The sequence below is a fragment of the Rhinolophus hipposideros genome, assembly GCF_964194185.1.
Source record: "Rhinolophus hipposideros genome assembly, chromosome: 23".
In the NCBI taxonomy this organism is placed as follows: domain Eukaryota; kingdom Metazoa; phylum Chordata; class Mammalia; order Chiroptera; family Rhinolophidae; genus Rhinolophus; species Rhinolophus hipposideros.
In genome coordinates, this window is record NC_138069.1 from 5,773,734 (window position 1) to 5,794,483 (window position 20,750).

Here is a 20,750-nt window from a genome sequence, read left to right on the forward strand (position 1 = left end):
TTAACTAAATGCTGTAGACTGAATGTTTGTGTTCACCGCAAATTTGCTGTTGAGACCAAATCCCCAAGGTGATGTATTAGGAGGTGGGGCCTTTGGGAAGTGATTAGGTCACCAGGGGGGGCACTCATGATGGGATTAGTGCCCTTATAAAGGGGCCCCAGAAAGCTCCCTTTTGTCATGTGAGGACATAGCCAGAAGACGGCTGTCTATGAATCAGGAAGTGGGCCCTCACCAGACACAGAGTCTGCCAGCACCTTGATCTTGAACTTTTCAACCTCCAGAACTGTTAGAAATAAATATTTGTTGGTTAAGCACCTAATTTATGGTGTTTCTGTTATAACAGCTTAAATGGACTAAGACACTAAACTACAGAATTTGGATTTCCTTCTGCTTCTTTTTTCCTACTTACCTTTTAGTGTGTTTTTTTGATTCTCCAATAACTGGCCAAAATGAAGGGAGGTTGTGATTTGAGTAAGATAGTACAGCAAGTAAGCGCAGCATCAATTTGTCACAACAACCGCTCACGTATTCCTCCCAGCGTGGCTGCGGCAGCCTCTGCTCCAGGCCAGCTTATCCTGGCGTGGCTCTGTGTGCCTGCCTCTCCACATTTGGGGCAGTTTGTGCTGCCACCTCAGGTCTCCGATGGGACTAAGAAAAGTGGTTGCTTTTCAGTTTGAGATTTTTTCTTGTCGTAAGGAAGGGCATGATAACTTCAAAACTTTTTACATGTTGAAGCTAAAACTGGAAGTTGCTTTTCCTTTGTTTTTTAAAAAAAATGCTCTCAAGGCATGAGGGCTGAGATGGCCAAACGGCTGTGTAGATCCATTTGTCCTTTTGGGAAAGTGTGTAGGGAAGCAGATCCTGAGAAGGAAGGCCCAGGGGTATACCACTGACCCTGGCTCCTGCAGACCCCAGGGGCCCAGCAGACCCTGCCCCTTCCCCGGCCTTCACTGCCTCATTCTGGCTTCATCATCTCTCGTTTGGCCTGGGCTCTCTCCCTCCTGACTCTACCCACAGTCCGCCTGGATTCTACCCTCATGGATCTTTCTGTTACACAGACCTAACTGTATGTCTCTCCCGGCTAAAAACTGGCCCCTGCTCGAAAACCCTGCACCCAGAGAATCAAATCCAGGTCGCTCAGTGTGGCACTCACAGATCCTCGTGGTCACTCTAAGCTTCCTTCTGCTGCCCATCTCGCTCCACCCCTGCAGCATGCTGGGGTGCAAGAGACACTCTGAACATAACATGCTCTCTGGTCTCTGTGCCTGCACATGCTGATCTCTCTGGAACCCTTCCCATCCTGATGACAGCAAAGTGACTGCCAGCAAGACCCCGCCTCCTCGGGGAAACCCTCCCAAAGCACCTGGTACATTCCTCAGGCAGTGCCATGCTCTTGGTCCCACTGGTGCCCCAAGGGGCCTCTCCAGCAGCCAAATCCCCATCTTACTCCAGGAAGAGGCATGGGGCAGACACTTTGTGTCTCATCGCAAGGTGGGAGAGACCTCAGACCACGTTGGCTAACCCTCCCCATCGCCAGCTGGGTATGGAGTGAAGGAACATGTGTGCACAGGCATGTGTTATACCGGCCAGGGGCGAAGCACTCTGGCTCTGAAGACTCCACCAAGCTCCTTTCCCCCCGCCCCCCGCCCCCGTATCAGCTCTCTGATCTTGGGCAAGCTCCTTATCTCTGTGCTTCACCGTTTTCAGCTATAAGACAGGTTAACAAATCGGAACAGCTCTGAGGTGGACAGGCCTAAGTGAAGAAGGCTCAGTAGTGCTGCCTCAGCTGGGTTCCAGTGCGTGCATGCCCTGGCCAGCGGGGCAGGGAAGTTCCACTCGGATGAGTAGGCAACTAGGGCGCTGAGGGAGCAGCCAAGCCACCTGCTTCTTCCTCTTGCCAACCACTGCCCAGCCCTCGCCCACACTCCTGCAGTGGCCCATTGGAGGACCGGGCTGGGGAGTGAGGGAGGCTGCATCAGGCCCAGCGTGGGGTGCCTACAGGCGCCTCAATGATGGAGGTGGTGGCAGTGGCCACGGGGGAGTGTGGGGCTTGGGGTTGGAGTTGTGTCCCATCCCGGGCGGAGTCAGCTGATCCTGCTTTTCCTCGTTGTTCCACTCCCCAGTGCAGGTGGAGAGAAAGTTGCTGCCTATGTTTTTAGGTCTTGCTACGAGACAGGTGAGTACAGAGCTGGTCGCTTTAATGTCCAGTCAGGGTTGTCCAGCAGACTGGCACACAGAAAGAATGGTATTCCGCTCTCCTGAGCCTCGAGTTGAGAAAGTCCCATCCACCACCCTTGTCTGTTTGCCCCTCACTGTGATGAGTGAAGCTGAATCACTAGGCAAAATCAATTTAGGATCGCAAGGACCCTCTGTTATACATCTGAATAGTTACAAGGAGCCTGAGCCTTCACTTCACTCATCTTTGCTCAAATCTCTTGACTTGTGCTTCGGTTGCATAGCGCAGAACCACCACAACTGCACACAGCAGCCCTGAGAACTCCCTCAGAGGAAGAGTCTTTTTGGAGCAGAGCTGTTGAATCCACCCTTCGGAACTCCGGGACCTCAACCACTTCCTCCAGCATTTCAGGTGTCCTATTTACTGTTAAACAAACCAGTCTTAACTGGTCCCTAGTCTCCTGACTTCTGCCCCAAATCTTTGGCAGTTGAACGCCTTGAAGAAGTACTCTACCTTACAGGCCGCTGGCCTCTCACTCTCATTGGCCCTGGGCTTCCCTCCAGGCTCACACCCCAATCGCACAGTCTCCTGGGCTCCCCTCCTTCACCTCCCCTGGGCATTGGGTGACGCAGGCAACCTCCCCTCGGAGAAGAATCTGCCTACTTGTCGTGTGCCTCCCGCCTCGGAAACATGGGCCGCTCTCCTTCCCTCAGGCCAGGACCGCGTCACGGCCGAAGCACCTGCCTGCCCTCAGCCCAGTCCTGTGGATCGGTGTCTGTCCATCCAGTGAGGAAGGAGGAAGCCCCCCCCAGAGTCGGAGCCCACCAGAGCCCGGAGGTGGTCAGACGGCCCAGAGGGCCATGAAGGCTGGGCGGCGGCAAGAGGTGCAGGAGCCTGGGCCTTTGGCGGCTCCCCCACTTGAGCTTCCCAGGCCCTTGTCACCCCCAGCTCTGCCCCAACTCCCTGGCAGCTTATAACTAAGAGCTGCCATCTTGTGCCCCATCCCCTTCCCCTCAGCCACAGGTGGCAGACTGGTGGTCCACAACATATTTTGTTCGGACTGCCACACTTTTTTAAAGTTTCAATTAGCTGCTATCATTTAATAATTAAGTAATTTCAGTTAAGAATCCAGAATTCTAGTTTCTTTTGAAAAACGAGAAGACCCGGCAACATTGGGCCCACATACTTGCCAGTGACAACCCACCAGAGCCGCTCAGCTGTTCCCTCGCCGTGGGGCTGGCCCTCGGTTTCTGCAGTGCAGCCCTCCCAGTCACCCTGGCACCCATGCCAGCAGCCCGGCCTCTGCTGCGTCTCTGCACGAGGCAGCGGGGGAAGGGATGAAAGCCCGCAGGTCTTGGCACGCAAAGGACAGCAGAGCAGGGCAAGCAGGAGGGCGGACAGTCCCAGGTGGGAGTCACAGCCCGGCCTTTCTCCGTCACTGTTTATTGCTAGCAGCATCCCAGGTGCCCTGTGTCCTGTCCTGACTCACGCCTGCCTCCGGGGGCCAGGCTGCTACAAACGTGCAGCTTGCCATCTGCTGCTTCAGGCCATTCCACAGCCTATCGGAGCGGGGCCCGGGCCTGAGGCTTTGTCCAAGGCCTGAGTAGGTACAGGCTGCCTTAGTGTCCGTCCACCTCAGCCAAATGTGCACCAGGGGGTGGCAGCCTTGTCACAGTCCAACATGATGTTGAGAACAGTGCAGGGGGCCCCTCCCACAGACAGGGCTGTGCGGGAATCCACACGGTACTTCACGGTGCTCAGGCCTCCCTCCCGGTCCACCTTGAATTGTTCCTGGGAAGGAAAGGGGGAGAGCATGTGCTCAGGGCTTTGTGGGTGCCAGCTGCCCACTGACGCCCCGTGATCTTGTCATCAGAGGTCATGAGTGACCCTACTGAAGAGAGGAGGGAAGCTCAGTGTCGCGGAGGTTCTCGTCCATGGCTGCATACCCCCCTCCTCCCCCCCGTAAGCAGGAGAGCAGGGATTTTTCAGTCGACTAGTATGGCTCCTAGAGAAGAGGCTGTTTGAGGGATAGGGACTCCTGGGTCTAAGGTCTACCTTGGATTCTGGCACCTTCAGCTGAGCCCCCCTCACCCAGCCTGCGTGAGGGTCAGCCAAGCCAGTGCCCAGGTGCCCATGGCAGCCACAAAGCAGGCAGAGTGCCCAAGCAGAATGCCATCAACTGAGCTGAGCCAAGCAGGGGAGGATGGGACCATTTGGATCCAAGAACTTGGAGAAATGCTTGGGCCTATCTGTCCCAGGTCAGGGGACCAGCCAGTACCTGTTTTTGCGCTGCGATGCGCTTCTGGTCCCTCTTCCGCCAGGCTGGGTCATGCAAGTGGCGAAATGTCTTATATCCAGTTGTGATTCCCGAGGGGCGGAATAGCTAAGGAGGCCAAAGCAGGTTGGGTCAGGCCACCCCTCCTGGAGCTCTGGCCCTCACTAGCCAGTCCCGCCACAGGCCGCAGGCGGCGGCCTACATTCCCATTCTGCAGAAAAGACGTGCTGGTTGGGGGCAGGGCTGGGATCAGGGTGCCAATCCCCAGGAACGTCATCTGAGGGCAGAGAAGGGAACCTCGGGGCAGCCCTGACGGTCAAGGAGGTGGGGCGCGGGGGTTACCTGGAGGCCAGCTCCTCTGATGCGCCGGTAGAACTCATCGTCCTCACGGCCCCAGCCCCAGAAGCGGTTGGACATCCCGTTGCACTGACAGAGACAGGCAGGATCACTTGCCCCATCCTCCCAGGGCGTCCTCTGGCCTCCTGCCACTCGGAGTACCCAGCCCGAACTGGGCCGGGCCCCCTTTTCTGGCAGCTTGGGACAGACACACCCAGATGCTTACAGTTCCCACAACCTCTGCAGTACTGGGGGGATAGTCAGTGCACCCCCATCCGTTTGCTTGTTCTTATGGGGCCTTGAACTTGTGTGAGATGATTAGTTTCTCAAAAACATCTGATCAGCAGGAAGGGACCTCTCTGGAGAGATGGTGGTGGGCAGAAATGCCAACTCCTGCTGGATTTCTGCCTTCCTATTTCTCCTAGGCGGCTCTGCCCTGGTCTCTTCCTCTGTGTGGGAGAGGGGCAGTTGGGCTCTAAGGCAGACACTGATTTTTGCCATCAGACTCAGGGCTTCATTTACTAAAGCTGCCTTCAGCCTTGTGAGGAGCAGGAGACCCAGGTGGAAGTCACTTGGTTCTTGCCACACTGCCCCCAGCCACAGACGGACTCAGGGATGGGCCCAGGACCAAGTTAAGCCAGTCATGGGCCAGTGTGGTGCAGCCCGGGGACTCCCACTGGATGCTGGGGAAGGAGCTCCCCCTTCCACTGGACTTGGACCTAGACAGATGCAGACCGCAGCCATGGCAACCACCTTTCACCCCAAATATCTAGAAAGAAATCCAGCCTAGAGAAGGCAGAAATGAGAAACAGAAAGAGAAACGGTGCCCTGCTGACACTGTCCGAGAGGCTGGGCAAGGCACACAGGAAGCCAGACCCTCCTCTCGCCCCACCCAGACATTTCTATTTTGAAACCCACTGTTCCCCACTTTTCTGAAGTCAATTGTCCCTGAGTTTCTGTTACTATGGCTGAATGCTCCCTAACTGACCTGCTCGTTCCCGCTCCTCTCTCCTATCTCTGGATGTTCCTGGGTTCCCCTGCTGGGCCCCAGAACTGCCATGCCTCCTGCCAGTGCCCCCAGCCCAGGCGGGCACTCCCTGGCATGGCAGAGCAGGCTGGCCGGGCCTCACCAGCTGGTAGTGCTGCTTGGAAAGCAGCAGGATGCCGCCGACGTAGGTCTTGTAGTGGTAGAGTGGGTGGAGCTCCGGCGAGGCCACGTGGAAGGGCCCTGCCTCAGGAAAGCCATAGTCCAGCTCCTCGTTGAGAGGGAGCAGGTCCACGTCGTGCATGGCAATGTAGTCCGTGCTGTTGCCACTCTCCAGGAAGCCCACGTTGATGAGTGCTGCCCGGTTGAACCTGTGAAGGGCAGCCGAAGCTGGGCAGGGGTGGGCAGCAAGCTGGCTCTCCCCGAAACTCTGCATGAGAGCCTGTCCCCCACAGCACCCACCCCAGTGACCACGCTGCCCTCCAGGCTGACACTAGTCTCTGTGAAGCTTCCGAGATGCACGTCTATCCCTCCACTCATTGCACAAATGTTTACTGAGCACCTACTATGTCCCAGAAACTGTTCAGAGCACAGGAGATGTAGCAGTGAGAAATCAAAGCCCTGCCCTCAAGGAGCTGATACTCTAATAAGAGGAGACAAAAATAAACACATAAGTAAATACGTAACAAGGCAGACAGTGCTAAGTGCTGTGGAGAAAAGTAAAGCAGGGTGAGGACCACACACGCTGGGGCAGAGGCAGCTGTTCTTTTTGACAGGTGGCCAGGGAGGGCCAGAAACGTGAAGGCCTAAGGGAATGAGCCCAAGGAAATTGGGGGGGCGGGGCTCCATGCCTGCCAAGGCCTGAGGCAGGACAGACACCAATGCAGCAAGGCAGAGTGAGAGAGGGGCGTGTAGAGGTGAGGTGAGAAGGTGATGGACCCATGATGGGCCCATGACGGGCTTGGGCTTTGGCCCTGGATGAGATGGGGAGCCACTAGAGGGCTCAGGGCAGAGGCACAACGTGCTGTGACTTAGGGCGCAAAAGGATCACTCTAGTTGGGGTGTTGAGAAGAGACTGAAAGGCCAAGATGGAAGCAGGAAGATGAAGTAAGAGGCTATTACAATAATTTAGGCAAGAGATGATGGTGATTTAGCTCAGGGAGGTGGCAGTGGAGACGGTGAGAAGTGGGCAGATTCTAGATGGATTGTGCTGATGGACTGGATGTGTTATGTGAGGGAGAAGGAAGAGTGCAGGATGACTCCCAAGGTTTTTTGGCCTGAGCAACCGGAAGTATGGAATTGCCATTTCCTGAAATGGGGAAGGTGGCAGGGAAGCAGGTTTGGGGTGGGTGGGAAATCAGGAGCTTTGATCATGTTACGCTCGAGATGCCTCTGATACCAGCAAATGGAGGGCTGGCTGCTCAGGCGGCTGGACATGTGGTCTGGGCTGGGAACACAGCCTTGGGAATCACCAGGGTAGAGACAGGGCTTAAGGCCCTGGGTCTGGACAAGATCCCCCAGCAAGTGAGTGTAGCCAGCAAAGGGACACCCAGCACTGAGCCCCAAGGAGCACCGAGACTGAGCGATCAGGGAGATGAGGCAGAGGCAGAACCCACAGAGGCGGCGAGGAGGGCGACCAGTGAAGGAGGAGACCTAGTGAGTGTCGCCCCAGAAGTTAGATGGCGGTGTGTGAGGAAGGAAAACGTAATCCACTTGGCAAATGCTAAGAGGTCTACAGGATGAAGGCTGGTTCATGAGGTGGGCTCATGGGTGATGTCAGTGAGAGCTGTTTTTGTGGCACAATAAGGGTAAATATCTGAGTGGAAGAGGTTTGAGAGCGAGGGGGAGAAGGAGAAGTTTTTCTATAACGGAGGGCAGAGAAATGAGGTGATAGCTGTGGGCGATGTATGATGGGAGGGGGGTCTTTTCCTTTTTAGCTGGGAGCGACTTCAGTGTGTTGTAAGCTGATGCAAATGCTCCAGGAGGGAAGGAAAAACTCCCTCATGCAGGAGAGAAACGGGTCCACAGCTGCAGTGATGAAGGAGGGGGGGAAGGGATCTGGTGGCCGTGGAAGAGCTGAGACAAGGCATCCAAAGGAGCCCTGCACAGAAGCTGGTACGTGGTCCAGGGGGTGGGGACCTGGGCAAGTTCTCTTCCAATTGGTTCTGTTTTCTCAAATAGGAAGCAAAGTCATCAGCTGGGGTACGGTGGGGGAGGAGAGGGGCACAGTAGCAGACTGGAGGAATTCGAGGCTTCGGGCAGGGCTGAGGGGCTGCCTGGGCCAAGGCACATTGTCTCCAGGCACATCCAGCTGCCCAGGCGCAGGTGTGGAGCAGACAGTCAGGTTTCATCAAGTGGAAGTTGTGCCAAGCAGAAAGGGGCAGGCGAGTTGAGGAGTGCGCACGGGAGTGCTTTTAGTGATGGACCATGGAATTCAAGTTAGGTCAGGAGAAGGTGAGCATCACAGATGACTGACCAGGCCTGGTGGGGTCCAAGAACTGCTGGAGTGTGTCTCCAGAAGGAGCGTGTTGGAGGGCAAGGTGGGGGTGGAGTGTGAGATGATTCCATGGTGATCGTGGGGGGAAGCAGTTTTTGGAAAGGGTAAGGATTTCAGAATAACGCCGGACTGTGAACAACTTTAAAGCCGTGGCCTTGCCCCTCCCTTTCCCTGGTCCCCACAGCCAATCCCCCCCGCGAGCCCTGTCTGCGCTTCCTGCATGCCTTCTACCATGCAGACCAAGCCGAGAGCACCCTGAGCTCTCCCTGCTCCTCCGCATCCTGGGATAAGCTATTCTACATACAGCAGCAACGGGGCTCTTTTACACATGGAAATCAGATTAGGGCCCTTCCCCGCCCCAAACTCTCCCCAAAGATGCCTGCCACCCCCAGTGAGAAGGGTCTACCATCTCCTACCCTCCTGCCACTGCCCCAGGTGACCCTTCACAGGCCTGAGGCCCGCCAGGCAGTGGACTGCTGCCAGGAAAGGGCGCACGCCCGGAAAGGCCTGGGCAATGTGAGGGCCCCGGAGAGGGAGAGCTGGGTCGGGGGGCCCTACCGGAAATGATCCACCTGGTTGAGCACATAGATGCGGTGCGGGATCTTCTTCCTGCTCAGGAAGCCGTGCATGTGGGGCACAAAGACCAGGAGCTCCTCGAAGCGTTCACGGAAGGGCACCAGCACCGCCAGGCGGTGGGGGCCCCACGATGGGTCTTCTTCCCAGTGTTCAGGGGCTGGCTCTGGGGGGCAGGCCCGGGGTGGGCCTGGGGTCTCCTGCCCTTGTCCCCGAGCTGCCCGGGCCATGTCACCAGAGCAGCTGAGCTGCAGCCAGAGCAGGGAGAGGAAGCCCAGTAAGAGACAGGCAATGAAGAGGTGGAAGACGGAGCATTTCCGGCGGAGGCTGCCAGGGAGCAGCCTGGACCTGGGACAAGAGCAGGAACGGGTCAGAAGGGCGGGCTGAGCCTGAGCCCTTCAGCTTCGTCACAACGGGGACACACACGACGGGTCTGCCCCGAGCACCTGGCAAGGAGTGCAGAAGCAACTTGAATGGCTTTGCTCATGCTGCCACTGTGAGGCGGAGTCCTGCTTACGTTCTAGGCCCAGCCCCTGCCCCCTCCGGGAAGCCCTCTGATCACTCCCAGGTCACAGAGCTGCCCCGGCTCCATGAGGCTTCCTTATCTTCTACGAGTGAGTCCTGGTCAGGCCATGAGGACAGGGACAAGGCTCCTTGTCTCTTGCACTTACCTTTCCCCAGGACAGTGGCTCCTGTCCTGAGCTGATGGTAGGAGCCCACCTTAGAGATCCCACCCACTGCCTTCCACATCTGCTCCCCTGCAGGTTCACCACCAACTGAAACGTTGGCTTTGTCCTGCTTTTCACACTAGAAATCTCCCTAAGACCGGGGGCCTGTGCTGGCATCAGTCCCCAATGTTTACTCTGGGAAGATCAAATCTGTTCCCAAATCAATGCAAGACCCAAGCTGACAGTGGCAGGCCACTGAACAAGTCTCAAAGCTTTAGTCCAACAGGCAGCCCATGTGACGAGAGATGAAAGATGGACGAGGGGAAGAAAGATGAGGGCTAGGGCCAACACCCAGGCTCATTTCAGAAACAGGAAGAGAGCTGGATGTGGAAGACCCTGGGATAGTGCTGGGCGAGACTGCCCTGTGGGTTCGAAAGAACAAAGAAACAGGTGGAATTTACCTGATTCCTTTGCCCCTCTCTCTGGAAGTTCCTGAGGATAATGGAGGAACTGAGGAATCCAAAAAAGGGAAGCCCCGCCACCCCGAATAATCTGCCAAGCAATCTGCTTTATAACCTCTAAGAGTCACCAGTTAGCTCCTAGGCTTATAGATTCTACCTCCTAAGTGCCCCTTCACCTTTCCTTACTCATTGCCTCTCTTTTATCTCAGGTCTCATCTGTTCCTTGCCTGGTTCAGATGCCTTCGATCTCATGGACGATCCTCTTCTGTTTACAAGATAACAGCCAAATTCCTTGGCCTGACAGTCAAACCTCTCTGTGACCTGGCCCCATCTCCAGCTGCTCCCTACCACTCATGCGCTTCTCAGCTCACTACGTTCCTTCCTGCTCCAGCCCCCACACAGCCTGTTGCTTCTGCCTGAAATGCCCTTCCTATTTTATCTGCCTGAAAGCCCCTTTCTGATCCTTCGGGGCCAAACTCCAATGTCAAGGCAAACATTGTTCCTTTCCCTCAGCCCCAATGTCATGGCCAGCATTGCCCACCCACGTGCACACGACCCCTTTTGTGTTTCTGTGGCATCTGACACTTCCCTCTCTGGAGCACTCAGAGTGCCCGTGTCCCTGCTTGTCTTCCCCAGAGGTAATCAGACTCCCAGCTGTGGCCACGCACAAGTCACACAGCAGAGGGCGTGCTAAATGAGTTATCGGAAGGGTTCAAGCAGTCAGGGCATGCTTTAAGTCACACACTAGAGCCACACCAACTCCTGACTCTCTAGCGGTACAACTGCCAACCTGGAAGCCAGCAGCCCTGAAGCCAGGCCCAAGTCCCACACACAGCAGAGGGGAGGCTGCATGGGTCACCCTCGCAGGGAGCTTCTGACTTACCCCCCATTGTCCTGTGGTGGGGGTTTCCGCTGGGAAGGAGCAGAGCCCAATCCTGACAGTGGCCTGGGAAGGCTGGACCCTCTACAGATTCTCCCTCTGGGCACTTTCTGGGGGCGGGGTGGAGACCGGGGAGATGGGCATGGGGAACTATCCCACCTTCGGGGAAGAAGCAGTGACCATTATCCAGGGGTATGGCATGAATTGGACATTCCATGCACTTTCACATGCTGTCCCCTCCGTCTAATTTCCCCTTCCTACCAGGAGCATGTCCCATGAGCACTCATATCCTGAGCTCTAAGGGCCCAAACCGCTGAGCAACTGAATTTAGAGTTGAGTCCGAATTCTTCAGGACAGTGGACACTGAGAACAGTCCCTCCTGGTGCCACCTGGTGGCAAACTCCAGGTCTGCAGTCCCCGTTGCTCCCAGGCCCAGGCCACCCATCTCTGAGGGGCAGACCAGTTGAGGTTGTCTCCTTCATCAATCTGTGCCCAATGGTAGGAAAGGGGAGATTCGAACCCAGACAGGCTGGCCCCAAAGCCAGCACTCTTAATTGCTGTATTAGCCTGCATCTGTTGCTCTGATCTTTGTACCCCTGTGCTAACAGCAAGAATTGACATCAGTAACTGTTTCTGGCAACACAGTTATGATTCAAAGGTTTATGGAACGGGACCAGGAAACGGAAATTTTCCTCCATCACTTTTCCTTTCTTTTCTCAATGGCTCTGGTTACAGCACCTCCAAACCGCAAAGCTGACTGGAAGCCACCGCCTCTGCCAGGCACAGCACCCAGGGTTGTACGCGATATGTCCTTTAATCCTCACATGGCCTTGCAGAGTAGTTATGATCCGTTTCAGAGATCGAAAAGCTGACGTCAGAAAGATTAAGTGCCCCGTTTCTGGTCACATGGCTATTAAAGAGGATTCCCGCCCGGGGTTGATTCCACGGTTCAGGTTTCCTTTCTATCATGTTCCTTTCTTCTGACTTTAACACCAACTCTGAAAAAAACTCCTAAAGGTGAAGAGTGGTGCCCATCACATTCCAGACTGTTTTGGCACCTGGCAAACTTAAGAGACACAAAGGGAATGAGGTGGGATTCACTGGTAGAGACCTACTATGTGTTCTGGGTGGGAAGAGTGCTGGGGGCCCATCTCAAGACTGAAGTGTCCTCCCAAATGCTGGCAACCAAACACTGCCCTCACCCCATTCCACTTCAGTGGGAAGAAGCATCAGGGCTAAGGTCGGCGCCGAGCCCACACCTGACCCACGATCAGGCCCCCTTGAAGCACAGCTGCACGGGAAAGGAACCAGTGTCACGCGTGGGGGGAGCCTGGGGAGCGCCAGGCAGAGCGCACGGGGCTTCGGTTCCGTGGGTTCTGGGCGGCCCGCACGGCCGGGCAGCACGAGGCGGGGGGCAGGGTCGAGGCCACACGTGCTGGGAGGCAGAGCCGCGAGGCGGGACGAAGAGCCTTAGGGACCACGGACAGGCAGCAGAGAGCCACCGAGAGGTCACGGCGCCAGAGGCCCCCACAAAGACAGGCCGGCGGAGAACCACAGAGATCCATAACGAGGGACGGCGACTCGCGAAGAGAAGGACAGAAACTCACACAGGGAAGTCACAGGAGCAATACAGACCCGCGGGTGGCGGGGACCTGCGGGGTGACGACGCCCGGTGGAGACAGAGCCCCACTGAGAGCGAGACAGACGCCGATGTACGGAGAGCCGGTGACCCCCGGGAGAACCACAGACCCTCAGACCGCAGGGGAGACGCGACGACCTCGGGCTCCTAGCGTCCGCGGGCGGCCCGGGGAAAGAGCGGCGCCCGGGAGGCCCGGGACCGTGCCGGCCGCCGCCGCCGCTCACCTGCCGTCCTCCCAGGGTGGTTGCGACGCTTTCCTCCGGGAGGGGAACATCGTGGGGGGAGGCGGCGGCGCATGGGGCTTGAGCTCCCGGCCGGGCGGGCCCGGCCTCCTCGGCCTACGCGGCGCCTCCGCCTCCCGCTCCGCCCAGGCCCGTCAGCCCCGCCCCTCGGTCCTCCGGGTCCGCTGCTCCGGCCGCGCCATCTTCTCCCCGGAGCCGCGGCACCAAAGGTTCCGCATGCCGAGGCACACGTGAGCGCCCTACCGCCTGACTGCTAACTGCCCTCCCCGATGAACATCCCGAGAAACTGAGACCCTCAAGGGGCTCAAGTCACTGGGCTGGGACTGAACTTAGACTCCAGACTTCCAAACCAGCGCCCTGGGATAATTTGCATCTTCCTTCTCTTTTAGAGGGAAGACGGGCAACGTCTGGGATACCCTGTTGTCAACCCACGTGCATTCTTCCTCTGCAACAAGCTTGGAGGAGGGCAAAGCCAAGCTCAGGGCTCAGTCTTGGGTTCTACCCCAAGGAATAGGTTGGACTCAGGCACTAAAGATAAACTGCATTCAAAATTTGACTGCCATTCAGCTGTTTAGGGGCAAGGCACAATCTCTTTTCATGTTCCCTCACCTGAGCGTGTTTCCTGATCTACATGGTTGCTATGAGGACTAAAGGAGAAAATGCACTAGGTACAGCAACAGGCACAATAATCAACGCTACATAAATGATAACTATCATCCAGGAGAAGGCTACTTTGGTGGAGTTGAGAACTGAAGGGAATACTGTAAAGAGATTAAGTTCCAGTATCTGCCCTGTCTCCGTGGGAACTGAACCCTCACTGGCCAGGTTTCCCACCTGGGAAAAGACAGTGGCAGTTATTAGACTTAATCTCCTCTGCTCTTCCAGATAAATTTTAAGGTTCCCAGTAAGTAGCTAAGATCTGTTGAGTTCTTACTATGTGCAGTCCCATGTTCTAAATTCTTTACTACTATTATCTCATTCAGTCCTTGACTATTGTGCTTATGCCCACTTTGAAGATGAGGGAACTGAGGCAGAGAGACAATACAGTATGCAAGACCAGGTAGTTTGGTTGCACAATCTACAGTCTCAACTACTCTCCTTCTAAGAGGATTTCTCTGTGGATGCAAAATTAATCATTCCCAGGAGTCCTCTTTCTCCCTTAAACCCAGCAGCATACAATCCACTGGTCCCCTTCCTGCTGAACTCTCCCAGGGCACTGCACCTTTTCCCAGAACCTTGGCAAATCCAGTTTAGGTTTGGCTGATGCCAAAGATGAGGCTGACCCCTGCAGAGACCAGTCAGGTAAGGCCAGTGATGGCGGCAGGGAGGTGGGACTGTGACCCGGAATGCACAAGTCCATCTAAAGGGGACAGCTACCATTCAGTACAGATAATTGTCACATCAGGATGAAGTCCCACTACTGTCAGATCCAATTTATCTCAAGAAATCAGATTTCACATAAAAATCCAAATTAACTAATTTTAAACTGTGACATCCCCAGTCATGTTAAGTACCCTTGAATGATGGGATGAGATGGGCACTCTACCTCTGTGGTCTTCCTTTCAAAAACCCATAACCCCAGTCCAATCATGAGAAAAACAGCAGACAAATCCCAATTGAGGGGCATTCTACAAAATACGTGACCAGTACTCCTGAAAACTGTCAAGGTCATCAAAAACAAGGAAAGTCTGAGAAACTGTCACAGCTAAGAGAGAAGCCCAAGACAACTAAATGTAATGTGTCCTAGATGAGATCCTGGACCAGAAAGAGGACATTAGGTAACAACTAAGTATAGACTACATATAGACTTTAGTTAAAAATAATGTATTGGTATTGGTTCAATTAACAAATGTACCATATAATGCATGACGTTAATAATAGGGAAAACTATTTTCGTAATTTTTTGGTAATTCTAAAAAGATGTTACTTTTTTCTAAATGTGGTGGTCTAGGTGGTAATGAGCTCAGATTACACCCTCCCATTAGGTCAAGTGTTCCCAAAATTGTCTCCCCACTCTCTCTCTCATAAACTGCTGTATCAACCTTCCTCAAAGTTATATTCAGGGGATGGTCTACTCAGAACTTTGTTGAACAGTGGGTAAAGTCCAAATCTCTTACATGAGGCTCAAGGCTCTTCTATCTCTAACCAACCTTCCTTTCCAGCCTTCTTGCAACTCCTCCACCCCAACTCCAGCTGAAACAATGCCCATCCATCTCCAAACCAGCTGTTTGCCTCTGCTTTCCCCAACCACCCCCATCCTGCCTTTCATCAGAATCTTTCCTCTCCAAGGTCCTTGCTGAAATCCCGTGCTACTTGTTAAGTCCATCAGTATCCTCATCCCCATCAGCTCAGGGATTGTCCTTCCCACATCTGCAGCATTCCTGTTCAATGTACTATTCTAAGTAGGCACTTCCTTGCAGTTCTACAGTGTTTCCCCCAAAATAAGACAGGGTCTTACATTAATTTTTGCTCCAAAAGATACATTAGGGCTTATGTTCCGGGGATGTCATCCTGAAGAATCATGCTAGGGCTTATTTTCCAGTTAGGTCTTATTTTCAGGGAGACACAGTACCACAATTCTACTCTGGAAAGGTAGGAAGGGTACTTCATGAGGGAGCTGGTGCAGAGGAAATGGTGTAGATCTGAGCACCAACCCCACAATTTACTTGTTGGATGATTTTGGGCAAAATCACTAACCTCTACTGTAGGAAGATATGGAGAGGATGGAAAGAATGAAGTTCACAGGTGGGTACTCATTGTGGACTGTGAAAAGCTTTGGCCATTGGAAGAACTGACATTTCCTGAAGCACCTCGCAATGTTATGCCCACTGATAGTAGAGTAACTTTACACTGGACAATAAGTCTATTTTGTTGTTGTTGTTTAATTAGGAAACCAATGTAACAAACCTAGGCTAACTGAAAATGAAATCAGTAACTAAGACTCTGCAGGCCGCATCCACAGCCAGCACCAAGACCTCTGCTTACCCTGACCCCAGTACCTCAAGCCTCTAAAAAGACAATCATGTGAAGAACCCAGGCTCAACCTCAGGGCCACTTTCCCACACTGCAACCCCCTCCACCCACCCTCAATTGACATCCCGCCCCAGATCAGCAGGCTGGGTCTAGACCCAAGGAGGGGACAGTGAGGGTCCCAGGATGGCAGGGAATCATAGCTATAGGCCAACCTGCTCAAAATCCCAAGTTAGCAAAGGAAGACAAAAGGAAGACTTGCTTGCCCACCCACTCCCTTCCCCCCAGCTACCCCAGACAATGGCCTCACATCCCTGATCAGTAACACTGTGATTCTGAGGGGCCAGTGGAGCTCCCAGTGGCTTCACCGGCCCCTAGGAGATTACTGCAAAGGGCTCAGAGCCCAGAGGTGGGGGCAGTCATTTGCCCCACCACCTGCTCAGTAACAGCCAGCCGAGTTGCTGCCCTCAGCTTGTGCCTGGGGTGCTTGTGGTCCCTCTCCCCTTCAGAACATCCACGGCTGGGAACCAGTCCTCCTGCCAGAGAGAAATCAGTCCCAGGAGGCCCTTTCTCCCCCAGCCTGGGAAGAAGGATGGCTACACCAGCTTCTTGGCTTCAAAGAAGCTCTTGAGATGCCGCATCTGCCAAACGCCAATGGCTACGAGGATGAGGGTCTGCAGAATGGACCACCACAGCACTCGTTGGTTGGTGCTCTCGCTGGTCTGCCGGAAGCGCTCCTCTCGCCACTGTGGGAGGGGAGAATTGAAGAAGAGCCTGAGTTGGCTGGGCCCCACCTGGTGCCCTTAGAACTGCTGGGTTCCCTCCCTGGAAGATGGCCCAGGGCCAAGCAGCTTGGCCCAGGTTCCAGTCAAGTGCCTGCAAAGAGCCACCCCATGTGGGGACTACCTTCACCCTCACCAGTCAGATGACCTCAAGTAACCTAAGTCTGTTTGCTCACCTGTCAGGTACAGCCCTCACCTGGTCCTACCCTGATGCCCGGGGAGAAGTAAAGTAGTTGTGGCATCACCATCAGACAGAACTGTCGTGAAGCACTCAGGAGTGGACTTGTTCTGAGCCCTCTGCCCAGGTCTCCCAAGCTGCTCCTTGAAGACTATGGGCACAGGTTGCAAACTGGTACCCCAGTGATGGGTCTGGTCCATACATGTGTTTGTTTGACTCACACAAGTGTTTTGCCAACATTAAAACCCAGGAAATTTTCACAAAAAAACCCGGACCTGTGGCTCCTCTTAAAACTCAGGGTGGGCTAGCATTTCTGCAAGGCTGTTCTCAGCAGACAACAGCAGCTGTTCCTGTTCAGATAGGTCACTGTCCCACCAATCCTTATGGTCGTAGATCCATTCATGGTACCTGCCTGACTCCTGAACACAGGTGAGTTTGAAAACCCTGGTCCTGGAAGCACTTAGAGCCCCATAAATAGCACCCAAAGTGTTGAGATTATTCCCTGCTCTGTCACTCTGTAACTGTGTGACATAAGGCACTAAGACCTTCTTAAGAGACTGTCTCCTTAATTACAAAGTAAAGTTAGGAATAGCCATCCCACCTTTTAGACTTGCAAAGTAGCATAAACAGGTATGTCCCTTGGGTTTCCTAATGAATCTGACATGCCCCTCCTGGTTGATCCAGCGGACAGCTTCTGGGAAGAAGCCCGCCGCTCCTGACTGAACCACTCACGCGCTGGTAGTTTTGCTCCTTCTGGATCTGCTCCACCTGCTCCACCAGCTGTCGCACTCGTAACTGCAACTCACTCAACTTGTCTTTGGCAGCAATTTCTGCATAGTCGTTAGCATGTTCACCCACCTGGATGTCCAGATGAACTCTCTGGGGACAGAAAAGGAAGAGAATCAGGTAGCCCTGCTCAGTCTTCCTGCCAGGGACTGACGGCTGGTCCCCCCACCTTCCTTCATTTGTACATTTAGCCAGCACTGATGAAGCTTCCCCAGTGTCCAGCCCTATGGGGCTCTAGGCACAAGAATAAGCCTTGGCTGATGTCCTGACCAAGGCACATAAAAAGAGCGCAGCAACCATGTGCTGGATGTTCCCTGGAAACCCACTTTTATTAGCAGACACAAAATCCAACATACTCATCTCACACCCACAGTACCGCCAGTCCCCAGTCCTGACCAGGGGCTAGAGGCTAAAAGCTACAAGTCCCACTTGAGTGCACTTACCAGCATGCCTCCAGCAAAAAGGGAGAACTTGGTAGAATTGGAGTGAAGACAGATCTGGTGTTCACCAGGGGTATGGGATGTGAAAGTGAATCTGCCTTCAGAGCCATACTGCCTGGCCAGGATGACCTGGAGAGAAGGTGCTTCAGTGAGTGTTACAGGGGGCATAGGCTGGACAGTGCTTAAGGCTCTAAGTGCCTCAGAACTTGACAAACAGAGCCTTAGGCATCCCACAACACTAAAAGGTCCACAGCTGCTCAGCAGCAGTTGCCGAAAGTGTTTCAAAACTATTTGGAACAGGAATGAAGAGTCTGACATTAGTTTGACATGTGACCACAATTGGGAAGGGTTTTCCTTCATTCATAGCTTATGTCCTTTCAACCATTTGGGTGTAGTTCTTTTTTCAAGTGAAAGGTGACAGCTAAAGGGTTTGGGTTTTTTTGTTTTAATATCCTTATTTGTCAAAATTTAAAGCTGCTTTCTTTTTGGAAAGTACTCTGCTCTATGAAATTCTGAAGTCTAGATGTCACAGCTTTAGAGCTGACAAAATTCCGTTTTCCAGCACCACAATTAATCTGCCCATCTCACCTAGATAAGATACATGAATTTCCATTTCGCAGACCAAGAAAATAGCTCAGGCAAGACAACTGACTTGGCGGACTCCTGCAGCAGCCTGTAAGAAGTTGAGAGGAGCCGCCAGCATTGCAACAGCCACAATTAGGGCTGGCGTGAAAATCCGGGATCTTCCCACAACACCAACTGTTTTGTTGGGTTTTTTTTAAACCAGCTTTGCGGATGTGGAAACTAGGAGGGGAAGTACCGGAGCCTGCTTCGTTTGGCGCTGAAATGCGAAATGGAGGGCTTAGTGGGGCTACGGGGCAGGCTCACCTTGTCTTCTGGGTCCTTCACCTCCACGAACATGCCAAGCCCCGGGGTGGCCGGCTGGTACTCCTCCCGCTGCTTGTCGTACAGCTGTGTCCGGTAGTTTCCTGCAGAGAAGCGAGGAGAGCCCATGTCAGGGGAGCGCGACGTGGCTCCAGGTCCGCGACCGCGAGAGCACCGCGAGGCCGACGGCTCCGGGCTCCGGACCGCTGCTGACTCCCTCACCCCACGCCTCCAGACCGCGGTCTGGTTCCCAACTCTCCCCCCCCCCCGCACCTATCACCATCGTCTCGTCCGGAATCTCCTCAATAAAGCACTTCTTCTCCGTCTCCCCGATGTGGAAGTAGAGCGCGCCTCCGCGAGCCGCAAACCACAGCAGCAGCAGCAGGGTCCGAACCGTCCGACCCAGCCCCGCTCCGGGCCAGGGCCCGAAGACCCACAGACTCGGTTCCGCAGCCATCTTGCCCCACCTGCCCGTGCAGCCGCAGCCGGCCGCGCCACGTAGCGCTGCCGCCGCCGTGGGGCCTGTCGGGACAGCGAGTTCCTGGGGGCGGAGAGGAATACAAGTCCCGAGATGCCCCGCGGCAGTGGCGCGGCAGTACCTGATTGGGGCGCGGCTTCTAGACCGAATGAGGACCAGAAAATCGAAAAATTCTTTCGGTTGATTCTTGTCGCCGCCCGGGGATTGGTGGTGATTGTCGGCATTTTACAGATGTTGAAGCTAACGTAGTTGGCTTGAGGTCGCGGAGCGAATTATGAGCAGAGACAGGATTCCATCCCCGGCATAGCATCTGCCACTCTGGGTTTGCTTCTCTTTTTAAAAATTGAACTTTGAAAAACATGATACAAACAGTGCTCGAATTTATCTTCAATTTTCCCCCCAACACAACAAAAGAGAAGTGTCATAGTCTCCGTTTACCACTTTTTTGACCCCCCCCCTCCCCAAGCCCCTGTCACTCTTCAATCTGGTCTGTGTGGTCCCAGGCATCCCACCGTCACCACCGCGTACTCCTCCACGCGGGCTTTGCTGCCCATTCCCGGCCGGGATGGTTCGTCGCCGGACCGGGGTTCGGTGCCCCAGTGGCCGGCAGGTTAGGGTTACTGTGACTCTTGGGGCAGAGCTGCCCCGTTTTGGAGAGCTTCGCACTAAGTGTGAAATCAGCAGAGGTCTGGGTCTGCCCTTCGTGTTTTTCCTGAATTTTACCCAAGTTAACTGTATTTTGGCAGCTCTTCTTCGGAGTTAGTTTATTATTGTGCTACCTCAAGGTTTCATAGAAGTTGGTGATTTTCTTTCTATTTTGGGTTCTCTTTGTTGTTTCATTTGGCCCTAGGGAGGGAGGTTTTAGTGGGAATGTGTTCACATTTCCCAAACATCAATGGAAAGTCTTTATCTCATTTTTCTTAACAGTAACAATATTCCATAATACGAATGTATCTTATTTTTTTAACCATTCTTGAGGAAAGTGCTTAAGATTTCTTTCCCCCTAATTATTTTCTCTAATAAATAATGCTGCAATAAAAATTTTGTTCATTTTCAAAAGGCATTACTGTAGGACATAGTTTTGTTTATAAGAGATCACAAAATTGCCCTCCCAAAAGCTGTACAAATTTACAGTCTCACCAGCAGCATATCAGTGTTTACCTTCCCACACCCTGGTCAAATGTCCTCAACCTTTTTAATTTTTGCAAAATCAGTGAATGGAAATTTGTATTTCACTACCCTTTTAATTTTTACTTCCTTAGATACTGAACATTGTTTGCTGGTCATTTATTTTCTTTTATGAACCACTAGTTGTGTTTTTCTTAGTGTTATTATACCTACATATTATGACTGCTGATGTGACCATTGTTCAGAATTGACAAGTGATTACAGAATTAATAAGTGATAACATTTTATAATATTAGTTTCAGGTATTTTTAAATTAAAGTTGTTTATATTGAGGTAATTACAGATTCAGATACAGTTGTAAGAAATAATGC

The 20,750-nt window shown here is 53.6% G+C and overlaps 2 protein-coding genes across 5 annotated transcripts; both read right to left on the bottom strand.

Moving 5' to 3' along the window:
• Window positions 1–3,245: 3,245 nt before the first annotated feature.
• On the bottom strand, window positions 3,246–12,865 carry B4GALT7 (beta-1,4-galactosyltransferase 7). 4 transcript variants are annotated; one of them, XR_013992354.1, is made up of 6 exons: window positions 12,715–12,862; window positions 8,828–9,190; window positions 5,776–6,143; window positions 4,794–4,877; window positions 4,455–4,559; window positions 3,246–3,967 (listed from the first exon to the last, which is right to left on the bottom strand). XR_013992354.1 is itself a non-coding variant. In XM_081035113.1 (6 exons), exons 2-6 carry the CDS (start codon window positions 9,070–9,072, stop codon window positions 3,812–3,814), a joined length of 816 nt encoding a protein of 271 aa, XP_080891239.1. In that variant the 5' UTR covers window positions 9,073–9,090; window positions 12,715–12,865; the 3' UTR covers window positions 3,246–3,811. The 4 variants fall into 4 exon arrangements, 3 of the variants coding, with proteins under 3 accessions (XP_080891239.1, XP_080891237.1, XP_080891238.1); XM_081035113.1 differs by having other exon boundaries at window positions 5,918–6,143; window positions 8,828–9,090; window positions 12,715–12,865; XM_081035111.1 differs by having other exon boundaries at window positions 5,918–6,143.
• A 1,659-nt stretch (window positions 12,866–14,524) lies between these two features.
• TMED9 (transmembrane p24 trafficking protein 9) lies at window positions 14,525–19,290 on the bottom strand. Its single transcript, XM_081035743.1, has 5 exons — window positions 19,047–19,290; window positions 18,777–18,877; window positions 17,892–18,017; window positions 17,395–17,541; window positions 14,525–16,448 (listed from the first exon to the last, which is right to left on the bottom strand). Exons 1-5 carry the CDS (start codon window positions 19,228–19,230, stop codon window positions 16,299–16,301), a joined length of 708 nt encoding a protein of 235 aa, XP_080891869.1. The 5' UTR covers window positions 19,231–19,290; the 3' UTR covers window positions 14,525–16,298.
• Window positions 19,291–20,750: the final 1,460 nt, after the last annotated feature.